Raw genomic sequence first — 17,268 nt, 5'->3', positions numbered from 1 at the left:
CACCTTTTGTTAATTAAAATGATTTTTTCAAACATAGTGACCCAAAAACAGTTCCTTTTGGTTTTAATAGGTAAAGAACATTCCAGGCTACTATTATACATCAAAAAAATTAAAACAAAACAATTCTATATTCATTTTAAGTTCAGATTTCCGGAAATTCCCTAAGATTTCCCAAACGGGAAATATGCGATAACTCGAAGGGAAGGTAGTATGAAGGTCAAACAACCACCAAAATGTGTATTTTTACCCACACTATAATATTATGCCAATAACTCAATTTGGCCAAAAGTGGATGTAAGGGGTTTTGAAACAAAGCTCTTCATATAGGTATCAAAGTTCATTGCATTAACTTAAAACCCCTTTTTCCTCCAAATACAATTGACGACTTTGGTGGAAATAATAATTGTTTAAAAGTGTTGAAGACACACTTTACAGGTTAACAATTTCAGGGAGAATCAAAGAATCAGTTCTCACAATGAATCTCCTAAAATTGGTTTGCGAGAATAAAATTAACTTGCATAAATGTTTTTGTAAACAATGTGGGTTATTAGATGAGAATCAATCTAAACTTCTCACCAAATTCTGTGATGATCAAAATCAAAACTGATTCTTCTAAGCTGCAACAACAAATTGCACCCCTGCTTTATAAAGCAACAGTTGTGCTATAAACATATACAAGCTTTTGTAAATTCACATGTCGTATATTCCTTGCAAATCACACAATCTGCCTCTGAGCTACCTCGTATATAATTGAGAAAAAAATGCATGCCTGTGTATCATATGAAACATGCCTACACTCATCAAATTTAATACAAAACTCTTTTCTTCTTCACGTTTCACATTCAGTGAATTACATAAAATTCGCCGTAGAAGTGATGATGTAACAAGATTAACTACCATAGCAATAGGTTAAAACAATTTTTAAATATATCGCCCTGCACTACAAGCAGGTTGCACTCATTACTTTTGTATGTCTGCAATCATAGATTGAATACAATGCCTCTCTTTTTTCCCAAGATACTAACCTTACAGGTGCAAGTGATCATCATGATATAAATATTCTAATCCCTGTTCTTTGACATCTATGGTTGAATGCAAAGGTACAGCGTGAGCATACTAGTGCAGTGCAATATATTCAAAAATTGTTTTAACCTATTGCTGTGGTAGTTAATCCTGTTACATCATCACTTCTGCGGCGAATAACAAGTTAGATTGAGATTGATAATTTCTCCAAAATCACCAAATAAAACTCAAATTATTTCAAGATTCGCACATCACATTTATATACATTGAATCATTTATATACTTTTTCTCTTCTGCTTTTTGTTTTGTTTTGTTTTTTTGTTTTGTTTTTTTGCCTGTTTTAAAAATGTATTTGCCAGAATTGTTTTTCAATCCTTTTACAGTCACGCATGAGACAGGGATTCAATTTTTATAAGTTAGTTTCTCAAAATTGTTGACATAGAGATGCACAACTATTAACAACTTAAAAAGGCCGGTTTCAGCTGCAGATACATAGTATAATATACCAGGCCTTATTGTACACATCAGGTTGTATGTTGTGCACCCCCCATCCCCATACAAGGTATTTCTCTACTTTACTTTATACTCCTATTCTAGTTTATACTTCACATAAGGCAAAAAAAAAAAAAATACATCTCGAAGCTTGCAAAGATTTTTAATCCAATGCAGAAGGCGCCACCCCCTCCCCTCCGACTCAAAGTCAGTCCAAATAACTCAAGATGTTGGGAACATTCAAATCTTCCATTCTTACACACAAAATGAAATATTTTCACCAATTTAAAGAGTTAATCATACAATTCTACCAGCAAATGCTTTTAAAATATATTTTTTACTAATACTTTTAGGTCAAAAAATTAATTGGCCAAGACAAATGCGCAATGTAAAACAAACACGGCTGCTTTGAGATATACTTGTTTTGTCTAATTAACTCTATAATATTCTACATGTTTCTACTTGTCATTAGAACATGACGATTCTTCATGACCTAACTACACTTATAAATGCACCGTAAACTTTGTTGCAGTATTATTGCGGATTTTGTTTTTGTGCATCATCATTTTGATATGCATAAAATTTGAGATGAATTACTGGTGGGCCAAGTAAAATAAAATAAATCACTTGGTATTGTTGTCAGTTGTTACCCACTTTTTTGGGAAAATCAAGGCACTTTTCAAATATTGCACATTATTGTTCCTCATTCGGATACGGGTATTTTATTCCTCCTTTCCAGTAACGGTTTTATGCACACACTTATTTTTTAGGACCCCTAAGGTATAATACTGTTTCCACTGCATAAAAGGCGCGCATGATTAAACAAGTACAATGAAAGACTACATGTGTTTATTTTGTACAAATTAAATTCAGAACCTTTTCGCAAGGTATTTACAGATCATTTGATCGGATCAACAAACTAGAGTTTAAATGTTGATACAAATGTTGAATAAAGTACAATGAATGAAGTTAAAAGTAAAACACATCTTGTATTCAAATATAACATACAGTACATTATAATGCAGAACTTCTAACCTTACTAAAAGTACCTTTCCATTACATTAATTTACAGACCTACAAAAGCAAATCATGACAATTCTTTGGTTGTAGAAGAAAAAGTGGCAGTGTAAGCTTTCTCTTACTACGGAAGCAATCAAGTACTGCAGCATTACAATCGTATAGTAACGTCTATTAAAAAAAGAAGAAAAAAATCATACTTGCAATCATCACCTTTGCATTGCATTTTATGTGCAAATCTGATTTCACATAGCTATGTGCACTTGTTTCCGAGACACGTTGGCTTTAAATATTAATGTTATGCTCAAGGGACACATGTACTGTGTGGTACAGTATGTGTGTTTTTCAAATTTTACCACATATTTCTTTCTGTATATTTGGGGTAAATATTAGAGACACTTTAACAATATAACTTCCAACTGCAAAAGGCTCTATCTTTGGATGTTTCAGTGGCCTATGCTCAATGTGGAATGATGCTGTGTCCCTCAAGTTTATGAAGTTCTTGCAACCCTGGGTCTGATTCTTCTGAATTCTTCTGAATCTCCCTTGCAATGTCTCATATATTGAACTGTAGGTTTTGTGATGCATAACTTTGGAGCTTTACCAGTTGTTTACAGATCTCTCAAATGTGGCCTGGTAGTGACACTCACAAACAGATAATTGAGGTGAGGGCTACTGAGTGCATGGTTTTGAGGCCTTTTGGCATTTCATCAAAACCATCCAAAAGAATAAGGCATTTATTTTCCAATTAAACCAACACCTGATCAATGTCATCTCTTGATCCACCAGACAAGAGCTGTTTTAATTGCTTCAGCAAGTGTTTGATTACTTTGAAACTTTCGGATATCTAACGCAATCACAAACTCTCTCACACCTAAATCATCTCCTCCATTCTTGACCTACTCATATGCAATTCTACTTATTTGTGTGGTTTTCCCTGTACAAGTTGTACCAGTTACTTGAAATAATAAAATTCTTCATTTGATTTCAGTCTTGTTTCTTTTACCTGAAGTTTCCCTCTGCAACTCTTGTGTTACGGTTGCCTTCATCTTCAAATAGTTCTAGTTCTACATATATATCATCCATATGTTTGATGTCAAAGCTCCTCCTTCCAAACCTGATTTCACTTTTCTCACAGAGATAGGGATTCTTCAGTTGTCTCCATTTCTGTATCTTTCCTAAAAAATATTTATAATAAAATGTATAGATAAATTCCACATTCATTGTTCTTGTTTTATAAATGTTTGTGAATACTTGTTCTTAACTAAGCAATTTCATTACAAAATGTTATACCAATAGTCTTTTTAAAGTTTCCACATGCCTTGTCCTTAAAAATGGTGTTTAGATAGCGCGGATTATGGAAAACTTCTAGGCCTTATTACTTCTAATTATTGATCTAAACTACACTAAATAAAAGAATGAAACAATCCGACAAATACGGCTGTAATGTCAGCTTTATGTATAAATGCTCAGTCTTGTTTTGACAACAAAATATTTATACAACATAGTGTTTGTTCTTATTGATTTTCAAAAACTAGATATGAAGATATAGGATTAACAAATCAAAATACGACCTATTCTTAGAAATATTCACCAAAATCATTTGAGAGTTTCAACCTAATTTGCACTAAATCTTAGGTTCCTAGAGTAAAATAATAGTAGAATTATAGGCCAAAGCTGTATGGGATAGAAGTAAATGTGTTCACATTGTTTGCTAATTTTTTAGCCATCTTGTCCCAAAAGTGTCAATTGACACCAAAAGTGACACTTTTTAATTTGGTAAAAAATAAGTGAATTTCAACATGAAAGGCTAGCATCCTCCTTAAGGGCTGGGGTATGAACGTTTGGACAGTATTTATTTTGGGACATTAGAGCACATCAGACATATCGAATTGCATTCTGAATACGAAGAATGTCATTCTGAAATCAAATAATTTTGATTTTTTGAAATTACGCAATTTAATACACATTTTATGGCAAATCATTAAAATTGATATTTTGATATTTAACAGTACTTGAAGTAAACTTTATAAATCTGATGATTAATACTTAAAATGTATGTAGGTGGGATGAAAACCCGACGATCAATTGACCTTTCAGATTGAAGATATGGATTTTTTTCCCAAAACACCAAAAAAATTAGGTCTTTTGGGAAAAAATCCATATCTTCATTATGAAAGGTCAAAATTTTCAATTGACCTTTGGCTTTTCCTCCCTGCTACATACACTTTAAGAATATATCATTAGATTTATATAATTTACTTCGAGGACTGTTATATATCAAAAATTTGAAAAATATCAAATTTTTATAATTTGTCATAAAATTTGTATTATATTGTGATTTTCAAAAATGAAAATTATTTGATATCAGAAAGACATGCTTCAGATTCAGAATGCAATTCGATAGGTCTGAGGTGCTCTCATGTCCCACAAAAATACTGTCGAAACGCAATAAACGCCATTTTGGATCCCTTAATTTGGTTTTCAATGTTCCAGGCTGAGTCAAGGGGCAGATCATACTGTGTGTAGGATTAACAATTATTTGTGGCCTACCTTTTTGAAGTTCTTTTTGCCTTTCTTGTGGTTTTTCTTCTGCTTGAAGATGTCCTGTATGGCCAAAAAAGTGAGCAACTGTTATTACACAGAAAAATGGGTATGATTAACTGAGTTGAGGTTTTGAAATAAATATAACATTTTGGGCTGGGGGTATTTTGGTATTAAATTATATGGGAAGAAACTGTATGCAAGTGTCTTGAGGATCTGGCCATTCCATGCAAACATTCGTAACTTGAGTAGTCACACTATAATTCCATTCTCTCGTACATCAGGCAAGTCATAAGAATTCTAATTTCATGCCAACAAGACCAAAATGTATTGGCCTTGATATGTGTGACTTGCTTAATGCACAAGAGAGAGGACACAGATTTGGCTACTTATGTTAACCAGCTACCTTTGAGCCAAACCTGTGGAATGGCCCCAGAGATGTTCAAATGGGATGGTAGATGAACCCTACATCTTCAGCACCAACACTGGATATGTACAAAAACTTACTATTGTTCCCCCTTAACAAATGAAGATATTCATAAGGAATTAAGATATGGAAAAGTTGCTTATCAGCTTTAATTTATGTAAAAGTTAGCAATTTATTCTATATGTTAATGTTACCTTTGTCAATTTGACTTGTAAGTTTGTCTGTCTGCTGTCTTGTTTGGTCTCTGAAGGTATCTTGCATTGTAATGGTCTGTTGTTTTGTCTGTCCTCTGATGGTATCTTGAAGTCTTCTGGTTTGCCCTTCTGTGCAGTCTGTCATCTGTCCTGTGATAGTATCATGAAGTCTTCTGGTATGTGCTTCTGTGCAATCTGTCATAGTTCTTTCAATGAATTCTTTTGGTATGTGCTTCTGTGCAATCTGTCATAGTTCTTTCAATGAATTCTTTTGGTATGTGCTTCTGTGCAATCTGTCATAGTTCTTTCAATGAATTCTTTGAGTTCATCTTCAGAATCTTTGATGATTTGTTGCATCCATTGCTTCATTCCTGCTGTCAATGGTCTTGTTGCTCTTTCTTCCATTTCTGGTGTAACAGCCAGGGTCTGTATCTGCAATAACATGAAAGCAATTTGTGGATTATTTAATACAAAGGTTTAAATCAAATCAAATGTAGAGAATTGTTAAGTTTCTTACAAATGTGTGCTTCTCATGATAATCCATAGGCACCAGCAGTGGTGCAAGTGGAGTCAGATTAAGAGGGGGATGTAGGGTGTGTGCCCCACCAGGCAGACCCTTTCCCTACAGGATTCCCTCTATTATTAGGGGTGAATTGTGCACTACTGGGTATTGTACCCAAAAACAAAAAACTCTTGCTCCCACCAGCACATGCCCAAATTTGGTGGAGCAAAATCTTACATGGCAAGAAATTTGCTTATGGGCTTTTTCCATAGTGGTTTTCTATGTTTGTTTAGTACATAAAATTAACACCATGCCCAAAATCAGTGTTCCAAAATTTGCTTGTCTCGACCTTCGTTGACCTGCCAAATATTGCTCCCCCCCCCATTTTTTTTTAGGTCTGCCACAAATTCCTTGGACCCTTCATCCCACATAAATAAAATATCATACTTACATTTTGTAGTTTATCTCTGATATCATCAGCCTGTGTTGTTGAGAAGTAAGTCGGATGTATACTCTCAAGAAGATCTACCAGATTGAAGATGTCATCAAAGAATTCATTTCTTGTTGATAAGCTCACCTGCTGATTATCTTCAATTCTCTTATGGCAGAGATTGTTTCGCACTTGGTACACCTAAAAGAAAGATCAATATAAATCAACACATAATATTCAATACATTGTTTAGAGATTGTTTCATACTTGGTACACCTGCAAGAAAGATCAATCCATAAAGGAATTAAGATCAATCACCACATAATATTAAAAACATTGTTTAGAGAAAAAACCCAGATCAATCCAGGCCTGTACTTTGCAACTAAGTCGATCACTATTAAAATATGCATCTAAAATAAATGTTTCCCAAATGCGACCATCAGTTTAAGTCAAACAGCCAGAGATCCGTCACTGCAAAATCACGCTTTTCCTCACCGATTCCCCTTTTTTGCACATTTGTAATTATAGTAACTGACCCCTGAAATTAATAATTCAAAAACTTTGTTTTCCAATGAAGAAAAACGAGTATCATATCTTGGTAGTTCCAGGGGCAAGAAACTTCTTTTTACGAGCTATAGCCACAGTCTATGGTCCTTACAGTCTTACAGTGAGCGCGGAGCATGAGGCTAGCTTCTCTGGATAGTATGCAAAAGCAACAGAGCTGGAAAGTAGTGCTAGTTACGAGCAAGAAGTCAAATATGGGAACCAAACTCACATACATACACTAGCAAGTGACGCTACCATACTCATTTATTTCACAGAAAATATTAAAATTTAATTTGGTCCAATTTTAATTTCTTTCACGGATTTGTATTTCATAAGAGGTTGAGCAAAATTGGCAAAAAAATCATCAGAATCAACTTAAAGTTATGGTATACGTGTACCAGGTGTAAAATAGGGATAAGAGATATTCACACCTGTGCCATTATTGTTGGCTGCTAAATCGTGTGATTATATATTTATTATAATATATAAAGTGATTTGATGTCCATTTAATACTGAATTTAAGGCACTATATAAATGCCTACTTTTTAATTTCAATTTATCTTTGTTATCTTCAGAACAAGATACATGTACAAAAGACATGAAATCATGAAATATAACAAGACCACCTCATGTTCACAATTGCAAACCACCTCAAGATCTCAATTACAAATCACCCCAAGATCGCAATTGCAATTAAATTTCAGGAATTCCTATATATGCATCTTATATGCCATCAAATCAAATAAAAGTCATTGTATCAAAGAAGTGTCAACAGATATTTAATCCTACCTTCTGTATAACATCATGATTAGTTGGATTCTTGCCATGACATTCTCCAAATTTCATCATGATCTTCAAGTGGGAAGCTGGATAAAGTCGCCAAAACATGAAGGACTCTTTCCTGGTGGAAGACTAACAGCAAAGGCTTTGGCTAACTCAACATAATCATGGAAGAGTCTTGGCGGGTTGATGTTTCTCCAGGTGACTCGTGCATCCATCTTTGGATGACCATTGGTCCAAAATAAAGACTATTGCATGGCACCATTGGATGCAATTCTTACAAGGTGGAGGGTGTACAGGACAATGATGAGGTTGTCTCCTATGTTTGTTGTCTGTTATTTTGGCAGGACATTGTGTTGGATGTAAACAAGGTTGAAGGGTAACTTTTAGATGGATTTGTTTTGTGGCATGCCAATCTTTGATAACATTCTCTGCACATGGTAGAAATGCTTGATCACAAACAATCTGGATGGCTTAATGTTGCCATGGTGATGATGAGCTTCAGATTTCTGAATGAGAAATAAATAAATAAAATAGATAAATAAATAATCTGAAGAAAATTGCAACATGTAACCAATACGGTCACTATGGGTGATTATTACATGTAGGTCCCAAAATTGTCCACAAAGTTCCTCCGTGGACATTATGTTTGCTTAAAACTCTAAATTATGCAAATTACCAACTATTTAATCACCATAATTAATATGTTACACTGTGAAAATCAACTTATTCCAGAGCAGCTAAATGAATATCCTTCCATCTACCAAGTTGCAGTGCATTATCTTACTATAAATAGCGAAATGTTGTATGCATGTATGAAGATCAAAAGGCTCCGTCAGTTTGTATCCAAATGTCGCCAAATTCACACGGGAGATTGAAGAATATACAGGGAATGCATTGCACTTTATTTGGTTGAAAATGGTCAAGAATTGGCCTTAAAATCAGTAAAAAAGTGAGTTTTTTGAGCAAATATATAGCGGATGTTTATTAGCGGGCTATGACAAACAACGCGTCCACATATCTGGCAGAAAGTTGAGTATAGACGAATTCGACGAGCCAAGTGATGGTCAGGATTAAGTTGGCCATAGCTGGGGGTCATCCGCACCAAACTAGCTTAGTTCGTTTGGATTGCAATCCAAGCCGTCCACTATCGCGAGCGCATCGGAGCGTGTAGCACTTGCGCCGCGTCACAGGAGCGGTAAACACTGTACACCTATGATACTGGCGTCGCGTAAAATGGATGGATGGCCGCCAGCGAGGTGTAGGAATGTGGCTCGTCGGATTCGTCTATAGGGCACAACAGTGGGTTTTTTTTCTGAAAAAATGTTTTGGTAAAATGTGATGAAAATCGCTTTTTAATACTTCAAGTTAATGCAACCAAAAGTTTACTTGAAAAATGTTAATTAACAGAAATATAAATAATTGGATTTTGGAGACTTGTTTTTGAAATTTTAGTGTATATCATATACTGGCTCAACTTATAGTTGTCTTCCCTCCTCTCAACAATAATTTTGACATACCTCACTGTCCTGCTAAAATAATTCAAACAGATGCAGAATTGGTCTATGAACATGCAGTTGGTAAATTGCATAAACATGGCCATTGGTCTGGGTTCTGCCAGGACTTGCCATCTGACTACTCACAACTCTTCACAATTTTTGCTAGGAGTATGCACAGCCTGTCTTTGTCTTGTGGACTTTGTAGACAATAACAGCAGCAAAATGCTACCAAGAGTTGTCTCCTCTCCTCAGTTGAAGTTGCTTCTTTTTCTTAGAAGGTCTTGTGAAGAAAAATTAGAAAAAACAAATTGTTAAGTCACAAAGCAGCTGGAGAATCTATGTGTGCAAGTGGATCAAGTGTATGGATCAAGTGTATACTGGGTTCAAATATTTGCGAGGCTTTACAATTATTTCATTGTTTTCTACTGATTTGCTATCACAATTTTTGCTTGTGTTTCAGGTCATTAGTCTTAAGGGTAGATACGGTATTGTTGGCCGAAGCAGCCAAAAAAATTGATTTTCATTGTCTAAATCAATATATTATTGAAAAATAACACTCTCATGTTTTGCAAAGGTTCATTCTACAAACCATATACTTTGAAAACTTGCTTGATTTATTGTTGTTATATAAGTTATGTACGTTTTACCATAGTGTTGTTGTTCCATGAGCCCTCTTTACATCATAACTCAAGAACCACAGGACCTACAAAAGTATATCTGTGATAATTGAATTCTTCTACACACTCGCTATGAAATTATCAATGCAATTTTTGCCAAAGCTCACTACCATTCACAAGATACTGTGAACTACCAAATTGCAACAGTTTTAAACAGTTGCTAACCTTATAACTGACTCACAGAGACACACAGGATCACTCAAAGTGGGAAATTTTTTTAGGCATTGTTTTGTATTTAAGGTTAGCCGAGAGTTTTTCATGCGCTTGATTTCAGAGACAAGAGCACCAAGGGTGCTGTAGCTCAATTGTTATTTGAAATTTTAAAAATAAATATAATGTTCAGATATATGTATAACCGTTGAATATATCAAATTGGGTTTTTTTTAATACACTGGTATTTAATTGTGTTTATAACATTTCTTTATTTATTTATGTCAAGAATATTGCTAGTTGGTTTTATAAAAACGAGTTAACTCTCAACATTAACAATAAAACTAAATAATATAGTATTTGGTGCATCTCACATTCTTACCAAGTTCAACAATATGACATGCTTGATCATACAAATGAATCCAATTATCTTGGTGTTACATTAGATCCACTTCTCATGGTGGGGATGTGAAACAAAATTTTAATTTTACGTGGCATAATGTACATGTATATAGAGGTCATTTATGTGCAACAGGGCCCTCCACCTTTGTTCCATAACCATTAAGGTATAGGAATTTTTTTTTTGGCTATAGCCCCCAAATGAAATGTATTTAATTATGTTTGTACTCACTAAGGTAGCATTGTGTGTGAATTTTACAGCCGAACTAAGTGCTATTCTTTTTTATGGTCATTTTAGTGACTAAAATGGCCCAAAATGAGGGTTTTCAATATTGCTGTCCATTTCTAATCCCATAGACTTTACATGTAAAATAAAAAGGCCCATAAAAATTGAATAAGCACTTAGTTTGGATGTAAAATTCTCACAAAATGCTTTTGAGTGATTACAAAAATAATTAAATACTTTTAATTCAGGGGCTATGTGGAAATTGTTTATTGTATTTCTTCATTTTCTTGTGCAATGACATATAGGTCCTTTCACAATAAAATGTCCATCTGAAACAAAGGTGGCCTTAGGAACAACAGCATAGCCAGCATTTTAGTGTGCGGGAGTAAAGCCAAACTCTGTCCCCATTTGTCAATTTTTAACCTTTCTCAGTCATTTTAATGACTTTACTCCGATCCCCATCTCCATTTTCATCACTGGAAATTTCTGTGTTGGGGATGCAACTTTCCCCCTAGCTCCCAATGCCACTGCTCAGGAGGGAGGCAAGGTGCTGAGGTTATTCTGCATATAAATTGTTAATGAATAATAAATAAATGAATGGGCACCAAATATCTTCAGGTATAAACTGACAGGAATATTAGCAGTAATAAATATTTGTCTTTAGGCATGTCCACACAGCTAGAGGAATTTTTGCTTGAGCAAAGCGGTTCTCGGACAAAAACTTGGGGAAATCTACCATGTGAACGCTCAAGGATTCCAATTACTAAGTTTACCCCAAATTTATCTGTGTCTGTTAATTAGTTGAATAAATGTAGGCTTTCAAGACATCCAAATTGCACCTGCATTGCTGAAAAGCCACCCAATTTTTTTCTTAACCATCTGTTTCTGTGGGACAGGAAATTGTTGAAAGTCTCAGGGAAAATCTTCAAAAGTTACCCATTTGGGCTACCGAACTATGAGTTTGGCAACCCTGATTACTTTGTCCTTGTCAAGCACTTGAACTAATTCTTAAACAAACAATCTACTGTTGACAATAGGTTTTAGTGGTTTATGCATATTTAAGAGCTTTAGAATTTTACAATCTCACAGAAAATAATTACTATGTAAAACTATCCTCACAAATATCTGAGAGGTCTCTGCAAAAATACACATGCTCCAAATCTAAACCTCCATAAAACACAGTAACATCATTGGCAAAGCTAAAATGTAAACATGTAACAGATGACTTATTGCTTAAAACACCTAGGTTAAACCTGGTGTAGCATGTAAGAAATCTAGGAATGAGATTATTCTTGTGAAACTGCATAATTTTTTCGTGACAAAATGCTCAAAAAAGCACACTTCCTGTCCATTTTTTCCCAGCAAAAGAAGTAACTTTCATGAACAAACTTGCAAAGATCGCCACCTCAAATTACCAGCTCCATTACTCAAACGATGTAGCAAGAGAAAGTAAAAAACATAGAGCAATCGGATCATGCCTATAGTCTCAATTTGCCTTGCAAATTGAGCTAAAAATGGGCTCTCTGGCTGAGTGTAATAAAATTGCTTATGACAAATTGAGTCAACATGATAACAATGAGTGTTAATTGGGTGCTACTTGTATTCCAGACAAAATGTCTGTGGCAGGTCTAAAGCTGCCCTCGCGAAGTAAACCATGCAGATGAAAAGGACGCATCGTTGTTAAACGGTGATGAACAACGGTGAAACATAATTGAATCCCAAATCTATGCATATACTTACTTAGTAGGCTATTGAAGCTCAGTTTATCTTGTGGACATCTTCTTTCGTCACATATCTTTTCATGCTGATTCTTGTTGCCCATTTGACTGAAGGACTTGTTACAGTAGCTACATTTATAAGGTTTTTCTCCTCTATGTATCTTCTCATGTTGATTCTTGTTGTCGCGATATCTTACTGACACTTTTGTCAGCGCAGGCATGCAAGTGGGAATACATACACAGTGCACTCCCTCAAAATCACAGGGTTGCTATCCAATCCACCAGTCAGTTGAATGTCTATAAGTGACACTTTAGCTTGTGCAGGCATACAGCTTTTACAGCTTTGTAGACTTACAATTAACATCACATTCCATTCCACAAAGTCATATGTAAACAGCAGCACAAAATTCTTGAAAAGTTTTGTGAATAAAGCTAACAAACTAGAATGTTTCATTTGTCTTCTATAAACACACCCAATATACCGCCACACAATATTCTTGCAATGTTTTGTGTATAAATGCAACAAGCTCATGTGGTCTTTCACAAATGTGTCCTTTAAAAACCATCCTTATGCTATATGCAGGGATGAAAACAAGCACTGACATAATTTCCTGAAAACGCTTTAACATTTCCTGAAAATGTGTATTTTCCTATACTTTGTACTGAGAAGCAAGCAAAATTTCCTGAAATCAGGAAATTTCATGAAGATGTACATCCTTGTATATGCTTGCTCCAGAATTGTGGCACTGAGTTTAGTTACGTTGAAAATCAATTGATCTTCTTCATCAAACAAATGATTCAGAACAACCAGGACAACATCAGTAACATAGTTGTGAAAGGTTATCTGTATCAACATCATAATATTGTGAGTTCTGCAATAAACTGCAATTCTTTTTTACGCTTATGTTGTTTTTCCTATTCCAGCTATGCAGTTTAAAAGTATATGTTTCAAATCATTGCCACTTGTAGATTTAAGCATTGCAAGTTCTTGGTGTGAATAATAATATAGATGTTGACTTTCTGTTATGCCAATTACACCACATTTGTCTTCTGCAAGCTCCAGATCAGTAAAGAACTTGTGTACGAACGTATATAAAATCATGACTATTATAGCTGCATTGTTTTTGGTTTGTCTGGCGGTTGCAGTAAAGCTACTTAACAAGTTTGAATGCAAGGTTGCCAAACCACAATTTCGTAGCCCAATCGGACTTTTGGAAGATTTTCTTCTTAAAATAATAATTTGCATACAATTCATAAATATACATAACAATTTGCATTGGTCTAGACTAGGCATGTTGCTGTTTTTTGCACAAAAACAAAGCTGCCAACTTCCTAAAATACTTCTCAGTATTTTCAATACAAAATCATTATTATCAATCTCATGATGAACAAAATAATTAACAATACTAGGAATTTCTATTATATGAACACAGCTTTTAACAGCTGTACACGATCAGACCACGATCGTATGTCGCGTATTTCAAACTACAACGTGAACGCACGACCTTGGATACAATAATTAAAATACTAAACCAATCACGAGTGAGTTGGCATGGTTGGATTCACTTCCGCGTTATGCACGCAGAGTCGCACACACTAGCGTACATCGTGCACTATACGCGAAAAAAACGCTGTGTTCATTCAATTGTAATTTAATTTCTAGTATAACATCATTCTTTAGCATTTTCAGTATTCTTAAGTCAAATCAAATCAGTAAAAATTACTGAAAGTTGGCAGCTCTTCAAACAATGGTACACCATGACTGAGTCATATGTGTAGCAATTTCACTACATGTGATGATGGACAGTTTCATAACATATAAATGTCATAGTGGCAGAATCTTTACATTGAAAATGAAAACTTGAATGCCAAATACAATAATATTATAGCACCACATTTTTCCATTCAAAACAGCACAAAGGCTGAAATTATTGTATTTTGGTGCATGTTTGCAACAGAGACATAGCATATGGTTTCCATTTGAGGTGGGCACCAAGCCTGATCTAGGGGGCACCAACCATGCATGAAGTCTGTTCATGATGATTTTGGTTGGTGATTTTCATTAAAATGGCAGCTGGAGGTGAACACAGAACACCCCCATTTGACCAGGGGCATACCAGGACCTCCGAGCCGGGGAGGGTGGGGGAAAATTTTGAGCTCCCATATCACATGTAATGAATTACACACATTAACACATGCCTAGTCTAAACATAAGGCTAAAAGAAAAAAGTTTGTTTCGCATAGGCTGTTCACATTTCCTTTTTAGGAGTAAATTGACCACATTTTTACTTTTATATTTGAGAAATCCAGAAAAAATACAAAAATTGAATGACAAGATTTCGACCACTGTGCAATGATATTTGTGATTTCAGACATAAGTTACCATGTAAACATCCTTTTTGGATTTTTGGTTTTCAGCCAAATATACGGGAAACAAACTTTTTTTTAAGCCTAAGTGCCCAACGATCGTATCGGTGCTTTAATGGCACCACAGAGTAATAAACACCTTAGATCATTGGTTGTAAAAAAAAGTCACTACAAACTGCTCATTTGGTAATTAATGGTTGATCATATCGATTGCTACACAAGACACATTAAATATATAACTGTTAATAAAAAACCTATAACTAATTCAATTTCAATACCAGCTTGGTATACCGTATACATGTGCTTGGTATATACATGTGCCATGTGGTTACATGGTAGGAAAACCGTATAATAACAACAAAGTGATCCAGATGAATTACATGTAAAAATTAAATGTAGGAAATGACTTCCATAGCTTGAAATAATTCCAATATTGTATGCATATTTCTGTACAAAAAACCAAATGAGCAGATTGTAGTGACTTGAATTGGGGGCCACTTAGGTATGAACTTGAAGCATGCACATGTATTATATAAACTACATGAGCTGTAAATTTCAATTTACAAAATATATACTATAATACACATATTTGCATTAGCATTGGTCTCTGCTGTTACAAATGACAATATTTACAATATCTGTCTAACAGATTAAGCAATTTTATGCAATTATTGCAAAAAATTTACGAGAATCATGAAATAGGGTATAATGGGTTGTACATGTACATATCAGATTTCGTTGATACAGCACTTTGTAATGCTACAGAGATGCTAAGAATTAAGGGTAAACTACTGACAACATGTGCATGCTATGAAATTTACACCTAAGTGGCCCCTACTCTGGCCCAGGTTAGGTTTTATAGATGTGAACTACATTTCGTATCTTCTTCCTACAAATTGGGCACATGGCAAGCGCGTTGGCGCATCCATCGCACGCGACCATGTGATTACAAGGTAGGAAAACCGTACTCATGTCGTTGTCCATGCAAATCTTGCAGAGTTGGCTGTCGCGGTATCGCTCAAGTTCCGATTTCAAGTCGTGGACTGTAAGGAAGAAAAAAAAGCAAACACTGAAATGGTTACTGCAATGTCCAAATCTGTTATAAAGTATGACACTTCTTCATTGTCTACAAAGCACATATTGTGCTTGTACTGTGATGACTGAATTACTTACTGCACGTATCATGTCGGATTCGGGGTTGATGCAAAATCAATTGATGCAAAAAGTGGAAATTTTTGCAGTTTTGGGTTTTACTGGGGGTAACAGAAGGGGGGCAAGGGTTCTGACTGGGGGAATTTGCCCCCTCTCCATGCCCCCTGTGGCGCCGCCACTGGTCAGACTCATGAAAATATTCTTGCGCTACTTTGGTTGTGCACTATTGTGTTAAATTTAAATCATTAATATTGTTATTCAAAAAAAAAAAAAACGTTGTCACTTTCTCATGTATTTTTCTGAATTTTCATTTTAAAATGTCTGTAGTACAGAAAAGCTGTGACAACATGAATAAATCATTAAGTAGTTTCTCTATCCACAAATTAGATCAAATTCAATATTTTTCATAAAACATTCAAAAACCTTTCTTGCACAATGTTACTAAATGTCAATTAAAAACATCTGGTAGGATTAATTTGTTTTCTACATAAGGGTGTAGGCTGTAGGCGTGTATCAAAACAGGTGACATGACGTCACGGGTCGATTTAGAAAACAAACGTCGCATGCTGCACCACTGCAGTTTTTCCTTATTGAATATGAGCTGAATATCAGAAAATTGCACAGAACCAATGTTACATGCATATATGCATGTAAAATCCCTCTAAATCGAGCACTCTGCATGACGTAATGCCTGTATCAAATACAGCAATTTTACCAGACATAGTTTTTGAAATGGCTCACGTTACATTGGACTGTTCCAGTTGAAATGCATACACCACTGGGATGACATGACCTTAATCTTCTACACAGGGAGTGTGAATTTCAAATGGGGTTACATGAATGGGTGATTCCATTTGAAATGGCCTCCCCCGTTTGGGAGATTAAGGTCATGTCTTCCATAGGTGTATGGATTTCAACTGGAATAGCCCATTATAGGTTCAAACGCAAAACAAAACAAACCACTATAATAGGCATTGGATAAATTAAAAAGAACATGCAATGTAACACAAAACCAATGTAAATTTGACCATTTGTGACCCGATCCGATTCACTTAGGCCAAAGTCAGAAATTTTGAAAATTGAGTTACTAGCATTACTAACTTACTCAGTACCCACAGTTACTGA

General features: G+C 35.0%; 1 protein-coding gene across 1 annotated transcript in view; it reads right to left on the bottom strand.

Annotated features, from left to right (window-relative positions):
- The window catches only part of LOC140141155 (baculoviral IAP repeat-containing protein 3-like), a 30,639-nt gene continuing 13,371 nt past the window's right edge, over window positions 1–17,268 (bottom strand). The window contains 7 exon segments of the mRNA XM_072162948.1: window positions 1–3,710; window positions 5,086–5,139; window positions 5,698–6,129; window positions 6,651–6,830; window positions 7,965–8,464; window positions 9,476–9,734; window positions 12,647–16,034. Of these exon segments, the coding sequence (XP_072019049.1) occupies window positions 15,841–16,034 (194 nt within the window). The 3' untranslated portion in view covers window positions 1–3,710; window positions 5,086–5,139; window positions 5,698–6,129; ... (2 more) ...; window positions 9,476–9,734; window positions 12,647–15,840.

This window comes from Amphiura filiformis, chromosome 19 (assembly GCF_039555335.1).
Source record: "Amphiura filiformis chromosome 19, Afil_fr2py, whole genome shotgun sequence".
NCBI classification, from domain to species: Eukaryota; Metazoa; Echinodermata; class Ophiuroidea; order Amphilepidida; family Amphiuridae; genus Amphiura; species Amphiura filiformis.
Note: the sequence above shows the minus strand (reverse complement) of the source record. Positions and strands in the feature narration are given on the sequence as shown.